We start from the raw sequence: 19,303 nt of genomic DNA on the forward strand, positions 1-19,303 counted from the left end.
GCCTATTCTCTTAGGGTAGAGGGCCCAGACTTACCTAGAATATTCCAGGTGAGGCCTAACCAGTGGACATAGATCAGTCATTCTCAGTCTTTTTTTGTTTATAGCCCCCTTTGGACTCTGCTCAAAGTTTATAGGTCCTCTTTCCTTCCTTCACTGTGAAGCAGTAAAATTTTGGTTTCTTCCGTACTTTTCTGCTAGCGACTACAGGTGCATAAAAATTGTAAAAATCATTCATGTCACACAAGGTGAAAAAAGAACAAGGATCTTACTTAAACGTGATGAGGCTCCCATTGGAAATGGCTGCCGTATTGTTATACCCTAAAACCCCTGGTAATAGGGCAGCAATGGGGATTGGCAGATGCCGGATAAGTGTATTTTCTGGTTGCTTGAGAATTACTGTTACAATGCCTAATACACATGAACAGTTGAAAAGACAAAAATTTTTCTTTGGCTTGGCTTCGCGGACGAAGATTTATGGAGGGGGTAAAAGTCCACGTCAGCTGCAGGCTCGTTTGTGGCTGACAAATCCGATGCGGGACAGGCAGACACGGTTGCAGCGGCTGCAGGGGAAAATTGGTTGGTTGGGGTTGGGTGTTGGGTTTTTCCTCCTTTGCTGTAATTACACTGAACAAACTTCACTTGCATGAATATGCATGAATATAAAAATCTTAAAGCATTTTATTTTCCATCACATTCTTTGAAAGCAACTATCACTACCTCTGCAGTTTCCTCCACCCCACGGAGCCGCCCGAAAGGCTAACATTATAGATAATTACCCCCCCACCCCCCAACCCAATTTTACAGATAAAGCCTCTGACCGGGGTGACTCTTACTAAGCAGGGATAAGGAGACACTTTAAGAGAGTCGCCCCAACGGCGAGCGGCATCCACCAGCTCTTCATCCTGGGTGACCCCCATTGCTGTTTCACTCAACTTTATTCAAACAGCTGCTACGAGCAAAGCCCGACCAAGGCCCTCTGCTGGCTGAATATTTGCTTCCATCTTTATGTGTTACTTCATTTAAAAAAATCACTTTTACAATTTTAAACTTGCATATTTTGACCTATTATTTTATTCTTATTTATTTTAATTTTTTAATTTATTTTCCTCGATTATTTTGCTGGTTGCTTGAATTTCAGATACCAAGGGTTTTACTGTATTAAATATTAATATAATTCATGTGGAATACCACCTCCCACTAGAATATTATTAATTTGAAATTGCAAATCTAACCTTTCTGAAGCCGATCCTTTCCAAAATTAACCATGCAACGCTTGATTGTAAAGTCAAAGATGAAATACACAACATTGTGATGCAAGGTGCTACGGATGAGGTGATTACTTATTCTGCCTAAGTTAAACAGGGTCACGAGGAAAACGACAAGGCTTGTATATCTTTTGAACACATCAAAACTGATGAGCAAACACAGGAAAATACACAGGAAACGTGTTGAGGCTGCAGAGGATCTCAGCAGTTAAAATCTATAATCAGCATTCATGAGATCACTGTGATTTGTTCAACAACGTGTGTGCTGTCATTGTGATTAGATGAACAGAGTTTCCGTTCCTCTAACCAGACCTGCACAGGTCACACCCAACATCCGGAGCGGAACAGATCTCCAGCGTCAACAGCTGACATGGGCCTGCACCTTGCCACAAGAGAATTAACACTGAAAGTCACACGACTTCCATGACAGGATCACTCCACTTTGGTGGAAGAAGTCTCAATGTTGACAAGACCAGGGAGATGATGGTGGACTTTAGGAGGACCAGAAACGACCGCCCTCCACTAGGCATCAACAACTCTGTGGTAGAGAGAGTGGAGAGTATCAAGTTCCTTTAAGCTTGCTTAACTAGGGGCCTATCGTGGACACTCAACATCTCCTGGATTGTCCAGAAGGCGCAACAGTGACTGCACTTCCTGAGAAGACTGAAGCGGGCAAGGCTACCGGCCACCATCATGTCAACCTTCTATAAGAGCTCTGTCAAGAGTGTCCTGGCCGGCTGCATCACATTGTGGTGCAGTTCCTGTACAGCAGTCCTGGCCAACCTTTTAATTTACACATACAGCATTGTAAGTTATTTCAGCCCAGGCGTCCGTACCGGGGCTGTAGGTTAATTGGGCGGCACGGACTCGTGGGCCAAAATGTTCTGTTACCGTGTTGTAAGTCTAAATTAAAAATTAAAAGGTTGGCCACCCCTCGCTTCCAAATCCTCACACCTGTTTCCCAGCTTCATCATTTTGGCGGTGAGTTTTCATTTTCTTTTGCTTTCAGCAGATGTCATAGGTACACCCCGACATTAAACATTCTATCTCCCCCAACAAAATCTTTAATTTCACTGTTTGGTCCCAGTAGATGCTCTTTCGTCCATGAATCACTTTTTCACAGTCTGTAGCTCTGACTTAAAGGCAGATCGTTCTTTTTTAATATATACTTTTATCTCCATTTTAATGGATTCTACAGTGTCTTTGCAAAATTCAGTCAGCGCTGCTGGCTTTAGCCGTTCGAAGTCAGTTACCTGTTATTCCTGGTCTGACAGTAGGCTGCCTGGGGATACAAGTTCACGAGAGGCTGAGTTTTCCACGTGTGGGGTAGGTCTCTGGGGCTGCGGCATGCTGTCTCGACTTTCAGTCTTCTTGTTAGGCATTTCAACACTTCAAAATCTACTCCCGTATCCGGGTCAAAGGAGCCTGCGTGACTGTCCCCTTCACAACTGGCACCCGGTGGCTGGTTTGTGTACAAGGACTGCAGGAACTTATCCTGCCTACTCCAACAGCACCTCCCACAGCCTGCCGCCAAGAACAAGGGCAGCAGGTGCATGGGACCACCCCCACCTAACGGCTCCTCCTGCAGGTCAATGGTCCTTCACCATTGCTGGGTCTCAGTCCTGGTGCCACAACTCGGGGTGGGGGGGGGGGGCACCTTCACCAGGGCTGTAAGCAGCCCAAGGCAGTGGCTTCCACGACTGAGGGCAAATAGGGATTGGTGATTTCGTGCAAATCCTCGTGAATCTCTTTGTTCAGAACTTGTCAGTATTGGAAAATGGTGACCTTTATTTATATTTATTGAACATCAAAACAACTTTGTTCACATTATAAAGGTGTACATTGTGTCCCCTTTTCCTTTACAGAAACACCAACACAAGTTCATGAATATTCACAAACACCCTTAGGTACCCACCCAGACCCCCACTCCCTGACCAACTTGGCACCTTTACTGATAGAATCATCAAATTACCCATTATGCTACTATATACACATTTACTCCAGAAGCACTCGTAATTCAGTGAAATAATGTATAAGGGGTTTCCATTAATGAAGAAAATGGTGTCCTTAATCCAATCCATCATGATCACCTTTTTAATGTAATATCTGATATGAAGTGAGCATAATCTGTTGTAGGGAGAGGTGGTGACCACTGGGTGCAGGAACTGGCCACAGAGCAAGGACTCAGCTTCTGGGACAGAAGCAGATCACTCGAGATAGACGAGTCCTCAGGGCTAGAAATGAGCATCAGGGTACCCCTCACCCACGAACAAGTGCAGTTTGCTTATTTTGCATTTAGCATTGAATTCACTGCCACTTAACTTCCTGGAAGACCAAGCCTTTCGAAGTTCTCCTTGTACCTGAAATATTAACTCTGTTTTTCTCTCTCAACAGATGCTGCCTGGCCTCCTGAATATTTCCAGCACTTTCTGGTTCATCAGCAAGCGGCCATTGTGAGACGGCTAAAGAGTTGAATGGGGTGTTTTGAGGAATAGTGAGTTAAATCAGAAAATCCCTCCAAATGAACTTCAAGAAAGGGTTTATTACGCTTACACAAAAGAGACTTTTAAAATGAAAAGTAGAATTCGATAGGTGACACAGTGTCAATGTTTGTACTTAAAATTGGTGGAGTCCATCTTGTGGTATCCCTGGGACCTAAACTGGATCCTCAGCTTTTCACTGCATTGGTTTGTTTGAGATAATACTTATCCATGTTTAATGATGTCTCCAAATAATGTGGTGCAAGATGTATTGGAGATACATTATCACCACTGAAGATGTTGAAAAAGAATGTGAGAACATTGGCTTTATCTTCAGAGAGTGGTACACAAGGGATGGAGATCAAGGCAAGTCAAGTTTATGGTCATCTGATGCATAAGTACAACCCAGCGAAACAGCGTTCTCAGGACCTCGGTGCAAAAAACGCAGACACATAACCAGACATAACGCACATACAGACAAACAACACAGGACAAGTATTCATAAATATTGTTTCGTGACTATGAGAGTCTCGGCTGATTAATGTGAGATCATGTTATCATTACATGTTGCTCAAGACCCTATCTAAAATATTGCTCAAAGCCTTTCAGGAAACTTTGGAGTCCCGGGACATGGAGGTGAGAGGTTTAAATTGTGGGAACAGTTTACATAAATGAGTCTTCATTAATTGAGTGTCAAAGATTAGGGGGCAATTTATCTGAGATGTTTGAGATCATTAAAAGAATCATTAAATTAAAACTTCAGAGGCAGAGGTTCAAAACAAAGGAGCCTAACCTTAAAATTGGGTCCAATTGAAAGGTAATGGCAGGAAGTAGTTCCTCACAGAGGGATGGAAATTTGGAACCATCTTCACTCAAATTGGTCTCAGGCTTTGACCTGTTCAACACGCCTGTTCAATTTTTCTTTGTTTAAAATCCAGAATTTGATGTCCAGATGGGCCAAAGATCCTGCTTCTGCGCTGTACATGATTCTAAGAGAACCATAAACAGTTCCATGAAACTTCCTCGAGTGATGTTCTTGGACAGACTGGTAATCTAGCTCTCCTGAAGGATTCTCTCTGTACATGAATGTACTTTCTGATATAGTCTCTAGTTTAATGCATTTCCTTGACTGACCATGCCCCTGCAACGACCTAGCATGGAATGACAAGGGATAGGACCATATAAAAATGTGTGACCTGTGCTCCAAATCCCAGGTTTTCCACTACCCATGCCACTCACATACCAAGTACAGAGAGTACTGGCTGTGGGCGTCATCCCCTACTCTACTCCCTGTACAGTCATGGCTGTGTAGCCAAGTCCAGCTCAAACTGCATCTACGAATAAAGGTGTTAGCCTTTATTACGAGAGGATTTGAGCACAGGGGTAAATACATCTTGGTGCAACTGTACGGGATCATTAGTAAGATGGCAGTTTTACACAAAAATGCAGGAGAAACTCAGCAAGTTATTGGTCTCTTACTCGAAAAAGGGATATACTTTGCAAAGGGAGGGAGTGAAGCAGTATATGGTAAAAATGAAAGGAGAATTAAAACAGTTTTTTAAAGGCATACAGCACAATAACGGCCACTTCCAGCCCGTGAGCCAGTGCCATCCAAATACACTTAGAAGACCTACAACCCCCGTACATTTTGAAGGGTGGGAGGAAACCAGAGGAGCACCTGATGGAAACCTACGTAGGCACAAACTCCCTACAGATCGCTCCAGATTCAAACCTGGATCGCTGGCACTGTAACGGTATTGCACGAACCGCTACACTATCTGTGACCCCCCCCCCACCTGATTCTTGTAGGACATGCCAAATATTTCATCTGACTGAGAGTCACAGATGTGGAAAAAGGATTAGGCCATTTTTTAGGAGTGAGATGGGGAGAAATTTCTTTTATGTGGAGGGTGGCGAATATTTTGACATTTCAATCCCACAGGGCCACAGAAACTCAGTCATTGAGTTCACTCAAAATAGAGCTTGATACAGAATCGAGGGATATGGGGACTGTGACGGACAATGATACTGAGGCAGTGGGTCAGCCTTTATCTTGACGAATGGTGAAGGAAGTTTGATGGATTGGATGACACAAGTTAGAATTATTTAGATACTTCCACAAACCCCTGTCTGCTGGAAATAAACACTCATATGAGAGCAATCTGGTTAGCATAGCGATTAGCACCAGCGATAGACTGGGGTTTGAATCCTGCACTGTCTGTAAGGAGTTTGTACGTTCTCCCCGTATCTGCGTGGGTTTCCTCCAGGTGCTCCAGTTTCCTCCCACTGTTCAAAAACGTACTGGCTTTGTAGGTCAATTGGGTGGCACGGGCTCGAGGGCCGAAATAGCCTGTTACCTTGCTGCATGTCTAAATTTTAAAAAGTTGAAAATTAAGGAACAATGAAAAGTTTTGACAAACGGCACCTTGCAAATTTACTAATTACTGAAATAAAAATAGAAAATGTTGGAAATACTTGGCAGATCAGGCTGCATTTGTGGAAAGAGAAGCAGAGTTCATGTTTCAGATCGAAGCCCGTTCTTTGCTCACCCATTATGCTGAGTGTTTCCAACGTTTTCTGGTTTTGCCTCGGATCTCCAGCCTCTGCAGTGTTTTAGTTTCCGATTCCTCAACGATTGCTAAATTTATTTCCCAGTGGCTGCCTGAAGGGGGCCTGAACTGAGCTGTGTCACATATTATTACCACAAAAATAAGGTCAGGTACCTGTGCAGAAAAGCAAGCGAATGGACAGACAAGAGCTATTAGTCTGATTTATTAGCACCAATACAGATACACCATATCAATGACTTCTTTAACTTCTGCCTTTTGTTTACACGAGCTACGTTAATATTTAAAGTCACATGTAAGACACAAGCATATTTTTCACATTAATTGTAAATTATTTGCAATAGCAGATAAAATGCAAACTGGTTTTGTCTACAACAGTATTACACAGAAAAAAAACAATGAATAAAATTGATAATCCTGTAAAATGTTACTTTGAAACAAAATGGCAATGATAACTGAAGCTCTTCTACTTTAAGATCACAGGCTCTGGAATAGATCCCTCAGAAGAGATCACTAATGAAGGACTGCAATTAAATAATTAAGGCTTTGTGTTATTGTAGAAAAATTGAGCAATATTTGGAATTAAAACACTTCTGTTTTAATCGCATTAATAACTGAACAATGCAGGTTATAATCTATATTTTTATATATAAATGTCACTCATAAAGAAGGCTGGCTTATACTTTTTCAGATATGCATCTGAATTTTGTGGCCACTTATGCCACAAAATGCACAATATGACACAAAGTTCTATACATTTGTATTGATAAGGTATTGAGATAGCCTGTATTATATGAAGCAAAATTACCCAAATGCTTTATATTCTCTGAATTCATAAGAATTTCTTCGACACAATAGGGCAAAGCATGTCTTTGATGAGGGTGTAAATAGTTGTGGCAAAAGTTCTATCCATTACAGTCCCAATCTTCTATGTGTGCCCCTCCTTCTCACCATCCCTCCTCCCCTCATTAGCTATTCTGGCCTTCTATAAAAGTCAATGGAAGAAAATTGGGCAGAGTGTCTTTTGGGACAGATAACTTGGATTTTACTCTAAGATTAATGCTTGGTCCACATCAAGTTGTTTCAGTAAAACAGTTTTACAATGGTCAAGAAGTAGTTATTAAAATCGTCATTTTCCTAAAACTTATCTGCACAATCACATTTACAACTACACTGACTTGGGGAACAATATTTATTGGTGGAGTTACATTTTTTCCTTGATGAAACACTTAATTCAATGATACTACAATATACAAAAATAAAAGTACTTCTGCAGAAATTAGAATGCGTCATTACATGAAATTACATTGACTGGTACTTACAAAACACCAAAAACACGAAACATCTGCTAAAACACTGATTCACTGTACTCCTAACTACAGTATTTACAGTTCCATTTATATTAGTCAGTTCTATGCTAAAATTCTGAGGAAATTAGTTTTTCATCTAACGCAGCAGACAGACGCTTCAACACTCAACAAGCTTCAATATGTTACACTCAACATTTGTTCAACATGTTCAATGAAAACAAGGATGACCACTGACAAGAATGTTTACATTAACAAGAATGCTTAAATTAACAAGGAGGTTTTTTTTCATGGCTGATAGTTTCTCAAACAACTGAACGTGTTATAGATACTTTTCCAGGAAATGGTCCCCTTAAGTTAAGTGTCCACATGATTAACCCAGGCCAAATATGACTTCAAAGCAAATCTGCCTGGAACCAAAGGTTTCTTCAGGAACATCAGCTCCAGAAGATGAGGAGAATGAGAAATTACTTTGTACTTAAACCACCCAGAGCAGCTGCAAAAATAAAACAACCGTATGTTGTGAGTAAAGGTAGGACTTTGGGTGACAACTTTGGACCCATTATCAGTTTAATATCACAGTGAAGCCACCTGATTAGTTCAGAATTACACTGAAGAACACTATTTTTCCACTGAGGCAATCCCCTGGGACTGAGATACCCAAACCCTAACGTTAATGCTACTGATCCATTGGCTCTAACTCTGTGAAGACCTTGATTTTCTAATTCTCTTCCTTGTGATCATATCCTCTGTTCTCTGACCATCTCCAGGCCTAAACATTCCAATATCTTTATTCCTCCCACTCAGGTACCTGATGTATCCCAATGTAACTGCAGCCCAGCAGAGGTTGCCGTGTCTTTCACCATCTTGGGAACGTACTTCTTCATTCCCTCCCCAATTCTCACGTCTCAATTTAACTCAACCTTCTTGATCAAATTTTTTTGTTATTTGACAATTTTCCAGTGATGCTTAAAGAAATTTCATGTTAAAGGCACTGCAGAAACATGGAGTTTTTGTGGCTATCAGACTGGTTTTAACCTGACAGAAGTGGACAACAATGAAACTGCTGAACAGTGGCAGATTTGACTGGACAGTATTAAAAGGGAATTATAACGGTGTGGGGGGTAGAAACACAATAAAAAATGAGAGAAGCCAAAATGCACAGAAGCCAATTCTGGAACGGTGCTAACTTTTAATTTTTAATTCTTGTTTCAACTGCAGAAAGTAAGAATGGGGGTGGAAATGTACATTGTACATGACAATAAACTCATTAACAAATAAATTTAAGTATGGATATTTGCAATTATTAGTATGTTAACACTGGCTATGAAAAGAAATACTTCTTGTATAGTTTTTCCTTCATTGATGGGGAGAGTATAGAACAGCACAGTACAGGCCCTTCAGCCCATCTAAAAAAACTAAACCCTCCCTACTCTGTATTATCCATCCATGGGCTTGTCTCTTAAATGCCCCTAATGTTCCAGCCTCCACCACCACCACCCTGGGAAGGCATCCCAGGCCCCTACCACTCTGTGTAAAAAACCTACCCCTGACGTCTCCCTTAAACCTTCCTCCCTTCACTTTGTATGGATGTCCCCTGGTGTTTGCAGCTCCCGCTCTGGGAAACTGGTGCGGGCTCGCCACCCCATCTTTGCCTATCATTGTCTTGTAGACCTCTATTAAGTCTCCTCTCATCCTTCTTCGTTCCAAAGAGAAAAGTCCCAGCTCTGCTAACCTTGTCTCATAAGACCTATTTTCCAATCCAGGCAACATCCTGGTAAATCTCCTCTGTGCCCTCCACATCCTTCCTGCAATGAGGTGACCAGAACCGAACACAATATGGTAAAAGTGATCTCACTAGAGATTTACAGACTGCAACATGACCTTGCATAGGGTTTTAATTATTCTGGGCTTATTTTGCATTTTGATGGGAATGTCATTATTCTTCGATAATATAAAAGATCAGGGTAGTTCGCCAATGGGATTTGAATTCACAAGGTGCACAGTAACTCACCACATTGTATAGAGCAGATTTCTTCTTATCCTTTCCCTCCAAAGTTCATTTCTCTTTTTGTTCGACCTGCTCCCTTTTGTGATACTGGCCATACCGCCAATGCATTTTATTAGGTTTGATGAGTAACTAACCACAGGAAACCAAAATGTGGAAGCTTTGTTTTAATCAAATAAGGATTATTTTTTCCCCTCTGGAACAGCACTTGTTCAGCCATGTAGCTATTGTAAATCAAACAAGGGAAGGAAGGCCTACGAAATGTACCCGAGTTAAGTTGTAGATGGAGATTTTGACCCTCAGCAAATCCACAGAGCAGCATTGCTTTCTGGTCCACTCGCCTCTGTACATTTGGTTCCAGTCCACATGGGACAGGTGTGCAACTAACCAACGATACAGACACGGAGAACCAAGGACAGATTTCATCTTCTGAATCAAAGGAGATGGCTCATAGTGGCAACTCGGTCAAAAAAAATTCTAGTGAAATCAATATCATAAAAGCCTTGAGCGATCCACCCAGTGGAAATCACTGGGGGAATTCTCTGCAGCAAGGCTTTGTGCCTCGTTCTGGCTCTCCGTGACACAGGCACGGCATTGTGGGTCAAGGAAGCCCTGGCCACAGTATGAGAAAAAGAATTGATCTTTTTTTGAAACCATCAGTGTTTGCAGATTTAATTTATGCAAAAAGCTTGCACTTCTCTTTATAATGGACAATTATCTGGAGCAAATATTCAGGGAGTGATGCTCTGGCTATAAATAAGTTTATTGAAAGAGAAATCTTTTCAAAGGGCATTTTAAGTGAGTTTTTTTTAAATTTAGGAATGTTCACTAAATTATGTATTTTTGGCTGGGGGGGGGGGGTTATGATTCCCTAAATATGGACACAGTAAATGCTAAACAAATTCAAAATGACCAATATTCTCACAGGATGATAGCCACGCTCCCTACTTCTTACTTGAACTGTTCACTTTGATTCCATTGGTGGTGGGGGTGACAGTCTAATAGGAGAGCCCCCCTCTATGTCGGACTGAGAAACACCATTGAGGGAGCGTTGACACCGCAGGGAAATCTGGACAACATTGCACATAACACTGACTGCAAGCCGCTGAAGTTAATGCATATATTTGAGGGCGCCTTTCTTGAGTTGAATGATGAATATAAAATGGACCCTTTAAGAAACAAACTGGTTATAATTAGCCTGAAGCAGCCAGCTGTGAGATTGATCTCTCGAGTGAAGATAGAGAATGGTATCGTTGTGTGGCCAGCAGGAAGAAGTGAAGTGGAAGGATTTATTGGTCCTTCGCTTTCGTTCAGGAATTGGCACTTTTGAGATATTGGGAACTTTCCTTTTATAAAATGACAAAAATTCCCACACTTGACATTTGAACAGTCTTGGTTTTCAAGGCATTCTGACAGTGCTGGAGCCTGCTGACCAAGTGGTCAACAACAGTGAATAATATCACACATATGGAGAAGGAAATGCTGATCTTATCAAACAAAGCAAAGGCATTCCTTGCTTGTTGAAATCTTTCTTTATACCACTGAGGCCATTTATACATTTTGTCGTTTATGAATGGTAAAAGAATTCATTTTTAAAACGACTGCGAGATGAGATGATAATCTCCTTGTGTTGCCTTGTGAACTCAGGCTTTTCGAAATTATACCCATTTGGGCAGCAATGCATGACACTTGCTAACGGAGCAGGTATGATTCCGACACAAAGTGGGCAGAATGTGCAGTCAGTGGCATCTCGATGATGTCCAGTCAAAAAAAAAGCTTGCCTTGAGCAATCCTCCCAGTGGGAATCTGCAGAAATCACTGGGGGAATTCTCTGCAGCAAGGCTTTGTGCCTCGTTCTGGCTCTCCGTGACACAGGCACGGCATTGTGGTCCAAGGAAGCCCTGGCCACAGTATGAGGAAAAGAATTGGCTGTGTAGTAAGTTATATTCCAGATCCAGGCCGAACTGACAAGTATTCAATCTTTCAAAAATACTGAGTTTCTGAGACATTCAAAAACTTTGAAAAAACTGTAAAAAAAAAGAAGAAAGAACTTAAATAAATTAAAATATTAAAAACTAAAACCTATTTTAACAATTAAAAATTCTAAATTAAAATATTAAAGTTGCAGAACTCTTCTGATTGCATTAGTGACAAAGTTAAACAAAAAAAATCAAAGATTTAAAAAAATTCTTGCACAAATACAAGAGTATTTTTAATTAATTACAATTTTTTAAAAAATCACTACGTTTTACCTTATGCTCATGCAGTTGGTAGCTTGTATTCAAATCAATGTGGTCTCTTTGGACCTGGCACCGAATTGTCTGTACTGTAAATACTGGGTGGACAGCCCAGTTTCCTCTCCCCCACTGAACTCATGAGGAGACTAGAATTGCAAAGAGCTGCTGGTTGGTGGTACATTGCCATCAGAACCTCTAGATTCCCATGTTTACAAAAGCACATCACGAAATCCTGAAATTGTTACTTGTACGGAGTAATGACGGTAAATGCTAACCGTTTCACTGCAACTGCACAGCGATAAAGTTCAAACTGTTGAGAAATGATTAAATAGCAACTGCAACCATTTTCTCATTGGGCAACTGAAGGGCTGATCTTGCAATGTTTGGGGACATCTTAGTATTCATTACATTTCTCAGGTTTGTTGCAGGTGCACAGCTGTGTCTGGAATGTTCAATATTGTTAGGTTTTATCACTGAACTCATCCCTTTTGATTTTATTTATAGTGGCTTGAGCTTTTGAAAACAAGTTCCTACTAAGCTGAAGATCTTCACTGAAGTGGTCAATTTTTACTGAGCAGGCAGAGATCGATTGAACAATTTATTCAGAAAACGACGGGAACATGCTTAGGTCGGCAAAATCCTCGTTGTTGTAATTTCCAGTGCCTTGTGTTGGATCTCCAAGCATAGATAACATATCCTGCAAGTGGAAAACAATCGTAGGCTTAGAGTTTTGGAACACATACCCTGAAAATGTGAATGTAAAGCCACTAAAGCATGAAACATGCAACATACGCCTGATAATGTATATACGAGTTAACATACATGTCAGTGTAATCAATATGGTTTAAGAACTATTGCATCTTGTAGAAAATAATAACAAGTTTGGACCCACACAGAAGATCTTAGCTGACTGATCCTACCTTGTTGGGTCATCCTAAACTTTGCACTGATTTGCACTGTCCACACACTGCAGAGGTATAAAAGGGGGCTGAGAACGCACATTGGGCCAGAACTTGTTGCTTGGACCCATGCAGTTAAATACAGAATTACATTTTCCAAATCACCTGGTGTGAATTTGTTACAATTCAAAATAGCATGGCTCTGGCATCAGCCAGCTCTGTGCAATGCAATGCCATCGTGTGGGCAAGGGAGAAGAAACCATCCCCAGAACAGCAAGATAGAATTGTGATAGCTAACCCACATCTCTTGCCTTTTAGAAGCATTCAAAAATAATTACCAAGAATTACAAATCAAAAGAAGAATTACACTGGACAACAAATTTTTTCACAAGGCTTTCTTCTTGATAAAAATTTATAATAGACAATTTCAAGCTGAACACAAAGATAATTTCAGATTTGTTGCATCATGTAGGATGATGGAGAAACATTAAATTAACTTTTGTTGAATTTAGCATGTTTAATGATGCTGACACATTGCGTTAATTCAACTGACCTAAAAATGTTTCGCTGTTGATTTTTGTTTGTACTCAGCATCTGATGTCTCTTGTGTAAGTGTCCAGCAATAGTCGGCCAGCATTGATGGATTCCAGTTGCCCTGATACCACTTTCACCATGTTCGTCACTGACTGCACCAAGATCAGCAGGCAAGATGTCCAAGTGCGAAGGTAGAAAATTAATTTTCCAGGAACCGTTGTATTTCACGATTTTATATGCTGGAAGCACGTTGTTAATCTGTTGGATGTAGTTGCCAAGAAAATTCTCAACATCTTTAAATGCCTTCCAAGCATGCACAGGCCTAAGACCAATTTACATAGCACCTACACTGAGTGCATCTCCAGGCATGCTTGGACTCACCGAAAGAGCTTGCTTTGTGGGCAATACATTAGTAGATTTAAAATATGACATTAAATCACAAAATAAGTTATACCCAAAAAATTTTAAGGTGAATTCCATGATCAGCAGCCCAAAATCCTTAACATAACCTAAAAGTGATCAGGATTGCGGTAAACCACTGTTATACAGTGATTGGCTATTGCCGGCTGGACAGGCCTCCTGAGACCGATCCTACCCATTAGTCCTTTGCATGCTCCCCACTCTTCCGGTCACGATCAGTCGAAGAGGTTGGTTGCTGCCCCAGTCTAGAGTCAATAAAAGTCTATCAGTTTCACAACCTCAGTCTTTTGTGGTAATTGATGGTGCATTAATTTATTGACTATATTTTTCAAAGAAAAAGCAGCAATACCCAGAACCAGAGGGACTCAACATAGACCCTTGATCCTCTTGACAGCCCGAAAACATTTGAACTCTGGCTATGTTGCTTTGAGGACTTCCTGATGGCGACCACAAACATTGTTAACTTGGACGAGGACAGACTGAAACTCCTCTTCTCACAAGTCGGACCCCTGATCTTTCAGTCACCTAAGACGGTGACTCTTGGAGCAGAGGCTACTTTACTTCCAAAAGGCGGATGAATTAACAGAGGTGCTGAAGGTGGCCCTCCAAAACAGCCGCCATTGGGCCACTGCGATCATGGGACGGGGGAACCATCTCGCACTGTGAGCAAATGGTCGCAGGCATCATTGCACTCCTCTCCCAACCTGACCTCTGAAGCCATGGCGGGTGATCCCCAAATGCTACTTTTGTGGGCAGGGCAAGCACCCGAGCAAACACTGCTGTTACGAGCCCAGGGGACCCCAAAAACCAGCAGCAATAGAAATTCAACAAGTTAATGGTTACTTATAACATAACATAACATAACAATTACAGCACGGAAACAGGCCATTAGGCCCTTCTAGTCCGCACCGAACCAAACACCCCTTTCTAATCCCACCACCTTGCACAATGCCCATAACCCTCCATCTTCCTCTCATCCATATACCTGTCCAACCTTTTCTTAAATAATACAATTGACTCCGCCGCCACTATTTCTCCCGGAAGATCATTCCACACAGCTACCACTCTCTGAGTAAAGAAGTTCCCCCTCATGTTACCTCTAAACCTCTGCCCCTTAATTCTTAACTCATGTCCTCTTGTTTTAAACTTTCCTCCTCTTAACGGAAATAGTCTATCCACATCCATTCTGTCTATCCCTTTCATAATCTTAAATACTTCTATCAAATCCCCTCTCAACCTTCTACGCTCCAAAGAATAAAGACCCAATCTGTCCAATCTCTCCCCATACTCCAGATGCTTAAACCCAGGCAACATTCTGGTAAACCTTCTCTGCACTCTCTCCACTCTGTTTATATCCTTCCTATAATTAGGCGACCAGAACTGCACACAGAACTCCAAATTAGGCCGCACCAACGTCTTATACAATCTCAACATCACCTCCCAACTCCTATATTCCATGCAATGATTGATAAAGGCCAGCATACTAAAAGCCTTCTTCACCACCCTATTCACGTGAGTTTCTACCTTCAGGGAACGATGTACCGTCACTCCTAAATCTTTCTGCTCTTCTGTATTCCTCAATGCTCTCCCATTTACCACATATGTCCTATTCTGATTCTTCTTACCAAAATGAAGCACCTCACACTTATCAGCATTAAATTCCATCTGCCATTTTTCAGCCCACTTTTCTAAGCAGCCCAAATCCCTCTGCAATCCTTGAAAACCATTATCCACTATTCCACCTATCTTAGTATCGTCTGCATATTTACTAATCCAATTCACCACCCCATCATCTAGATCATTAATGTATATAACGAACAAAAATGGGCCCAATACAGATCCTTGAGGCACACCACTGGTCACCGGCCTCCAACCTGACAGACAATTATCCACTACCACTCTCTGGCCTCTCCCTTTCAGCCAATGTTCAATCCATTTGACTATCTCAAAATTTATACCTAAAGACTGCACCTTCCTAACTAACCTTCCATGCATTGAACAAAAATGTTCTTAATTTTCTTCATACATAATAATATCACTATTTAACTAATTACTAACAACATAACTCCCTTCTAATTTAAAGTGTATATAAAATTTATGTGTTCAGGAAAGTTCTTTGTTTCACTGCCTAATCATTCACTCTTCATTTCTCCAAGTTCACTGGTATCAGGCAATTTTCCACACTGTGCAGAGTTTAACATTTATGATCTTCACCAGGCTCTGGTGCCTTAATTCAAATTGTTACGGCTCAGGAAGGTTCTTGTTGGCTTCAGAGTGATATTCGTTGGACACACAAACTGATCTCTTTCAATCAGCCACTTCAGTGTCTTGCTGAAGTAACCTGCACCTCCGTGGACTTTTCCAAAAGATAACCTCTTCTTCCAGGTTACCACCGAGAGTTCCCTCTTTTCCCCTATTTCAGGAGAAACACAATAACCAGCCACAACCTCTTGTAATTGACTACAAGCGTTTAGAACAGGCTGAACTCAGAACTCAAAACCCGTCTTCAAATGGGGTCTTGCAACAGGTCCGTTTCCAACACCATCTTCTGCTGTCAACTGACTGTCTCTCTCTTTCTCTCTCTCTCTGTTTGCAAAACCCCTCATAGAACAGCAGACTTCAACCAGCAATTGGATCGCTGGCACCAGTTTAGTATTAAAAGATAAATCAGATTCTGAGCCTGGACATCTGTTCCTTTAAATAGTCCATTTCAATTCTACAACATCAGTCCCATTAACACCTGTGAAGTCTTCAATAGGCTCTCTTCATGGTTTTTGTAAAGACACATTGGTAGACATGAAGACTCCACCTGAGGCAGTTTAAATGAGATGTCTTTTGTGAAATGTTTATGAGTCTTGTGGAATGTAAACTAATAGCTAAACCCCTCACAATCTAACCTTACCCCTTAAGATATATTTAATTCCATAATTGTATTAATTTATACTGTATCACTCTCCCCTACAATGGAATTTTAACTCTCGAGTTCTTTTACAACAAAATTAATTTCTAACTTTACAATCGCTACAGTGATAACAATACACAATATATAACATGTAAAAACAATGTATTCCAAAATCATGTTTTTCTTTTAAACGATCATTTTAACATCTAGACAACTAATCTGCTATCGCATTATGTGTACCTTTGATATGATTAATTTGTAGATTATATTCTTGCAAGATCAAACTCTAGTTTAATAACCTTTTATTTTTATTCTTCATTTTATTAAAAAACACCAGAGGATTCAGTAAATATCATTACTGTTTTATGTATGGTACCCAGATACACATCAAAATTCTACAGAGTGAGTATTAGAGACAACAGTTCCTTCTCATTAGTGGAAAAGTTCCTTTGATGAACATTGAATTTTTTGAAAAGTAGGCAACTGGATGGTCAATTTCATCATGTTTTTGTAACAAAACTGCACCAACTGCCCATCACTGACATCCACGGCTGAAGAAAATGGTCTGTCAAAATCAGGAGATTTTAAAACGGTTAGATCACAATTATCTCCTTTAAATTCTCTAAAGTTCTCTAACAAGATATTGTCCACTCAAACTTCTCCCTCTTATTCAAAAGATTAGTCAAAGGAAGAGAACTTTCTGCAAAATTCTTGCAAAACTTCCTACAATATCCTGTCATTCCTAAAAACTTTCGCACTGCTTTCTTTCCATTGGGAATAGAAATTCAGAAATCGCCTGCTCTTTTGCTTGGATAGGCACAACTTTGCCCTGACCAACTACATGTCTTAAGTATGTCACAGCAGCATGTCCAAATTCACTTTTAGCTAAATTGACAGTTAAGTTTGCCTTGGAAAAATCTCACAAAGAACTTTTCCAATTCCATCAGATGTTCTTTTCATCTGTCACTTTTTGTGATCAAATCATCAATAAAAGCATCTGTATGTTTTAAACCTTGGATTTCCGAATTTACTGTCCTTTGGAATGTTGCAGGGGCATTTTCATGCCAAAAGGCAGCACATTATATTCGAACAAGCCTAATGGTGTCACAAATGCACACACAAGAAACCCTTCAACAAATCTACCTGAGTAAGAAATTTAGCTTTCCAAATTTTATTAATACAATCATCAATTCTAGGAATAAGATAAGCATCTGTTTTGGTTCAAAATGGGATGCATTAACTTTCTTGTAATCTGTACAGAACCTAACTTCTATCTGTTTTAGGTACCAGAACACAAGGAGAACTCCAATCGAAGTGAGATCTGATCATATCATTTTCAACATATATTTCACCTCCTGATCCATGATTTTATTCTTCTGAATATTTATTCAATAAGGGAGTTGTTTTATGGGACTCGCTTCTCCACATTCACATCATGACAAATCAGTGACATCCCTTTTTGGCACATCAGGAAATAAATTTACATATTTCAAAAGCAACTGCTTCAACTGCTTTTGTTCTTGTGATTTAAGATGGCCAACTTTTCCTTCAGGTTTTCTAAAATTGTTGAGTTAGACAGGTGTGCAGGAACCATGGTTTCTTTAAGGTTACCCTCACAAGATTCTGTTCCCATGATCTTATGATCCATAACTTTCTCAACTCTGTCAACAGCTAACACCTCTGATACAGACTGTTCTCCACTACCTTGTTCTCATGGTAAGATTTCAACATATTAATATGTCAAACCTGAGTTTTATTTCTACGATCATTCAGTTTTGATTTTACTTCATATGCTCCAAAACATTTCACCCTAAGAGGATTGTCATGTGTTGGAAACAAAATTAACACTTTATTTCCTGTCTTAAATTTCCTAACTTGAGTCTTCCTGTCAAACAATTGCTTCATTTTACCCTGAGCCATTTTTTAATTCTCTTGAGTCAAAGTCCACACTTTTGAAAAAAATCAATCTTTAAACTTAGAAACATAATCCAGCAAGTCCAACCGTACATTCTCATTGATCGATTGTTCTTTTAACAAAATTAAAGGTCCTAAGCCGTGATGGCCACCCAGAACACAAAAAACCTCATCTGGGACATCTCTGGTCCAGATACCTAAGACGGTGACTCTTGGAGCAGAGGCTACTTTACCTGCAAAAGGCAGATGAATTAAACAGAGATACTGAAGGTGGCCCTCCAAAACAGCCGCCATTTTGCCACCGTGAGAGTAGAATTAAATCTTTCCGAAGCTCCCTGAGTTTCAGGATGGTATGCAGATGCAGTGATTTGTTTAATTCCCAGATCATAAATCAACTGCTGAAACAATCCTAACATGAAATTACTTACTGCCTTAATCACTCTGGATGTCTTTAGGTAACACAAAAACTGTGAAAATATTTTCCAAAGCCTTTACCATTGTTTTGCTTTAATATTCCTCGATGGTATAGCTTCTGGAAACCTGGACACCATACACATAATTGATAAACTGATTCCCAGCTTTTGTTTTAGGCAGGGGACCCACATAACCCACAATAACCCTAGTGAAAGGTTCCCCAACAACAGGAATAGGTTGAAATGGAGCTACTGGAGGATCCTGGTTAGGTTTCCCCATAACCTGACAAAGGTAACATGTCCAGCATTTACAACATCCTTCCTCAAACCAGGCCTGAAAAATTGTTTCAATATTTT

The 19,303-nt window shown here is 40.4% G+C and overlaps 1 protein-coding gene and 1 long non-coding RNA gene across 10 annotated transcripts in view; one reads left to right on the plus strand and one right to left on the minus strand.

Moving 5' to 3' along the window:
* The first annotated feature begins 1,630 nt into the window (after positions 1-1,630).
* LOC138749220 (uncharacterized) lies at positions 1,631-6,982 on the plus strand. Its single transcript, XR_011348487.1, has 2 exons — positions 1,631-2,246; positions 3,660-6,982. It is a non-coding gene; the product is annotated as an uncharacterized lncRNA (long non-coding RNA).
* The window catches only part of arnt2 (aryl-hydrocarbon receptor nuclear translocator 2), a 347,931-nt gene continuing 335,129 nt past the window's right edge, over positions 6,502-19,303 (minus strand). For 7 of the 9 annotated variants that reach the window (XM_069910315.1, XM_069910319.1, XM_069910317.1 and 4 more), the window contains one exon: positions 11,805-12,561. In XM_069910315.1, the coding sequence (XP_069766416.1) occupies positions 12,463-12,561 (99 nt within the window). In that variant the 3' untranslated portion in view covers positions 11,805-12,462. Of the gene's footprint in view, positions 11,655-11,804; positions 12,562-16,969; positions 17,185-19,303 lie in introns of those variants that run through there. The other 2 variants (XR_011348485.1, XM_069910316.1) reach the window with 2 other exon arrangements.

The sequence above is a fragment of the Narcine bancroftii genome, chromosome 14 (assembly GCF_036971445.1).
Source record: "Narcine bancroftii isolate sNarBan1 chromosome 14, sNarBan1.hap1, whole genome shotgun sequence".
NCBI classification, from domain to species: Eukaryota; Metazoa; Chordata; class Chondrichthyes; order Torpediniformes; family Narcinidae; genus Narcine; species Narcine bancroftii.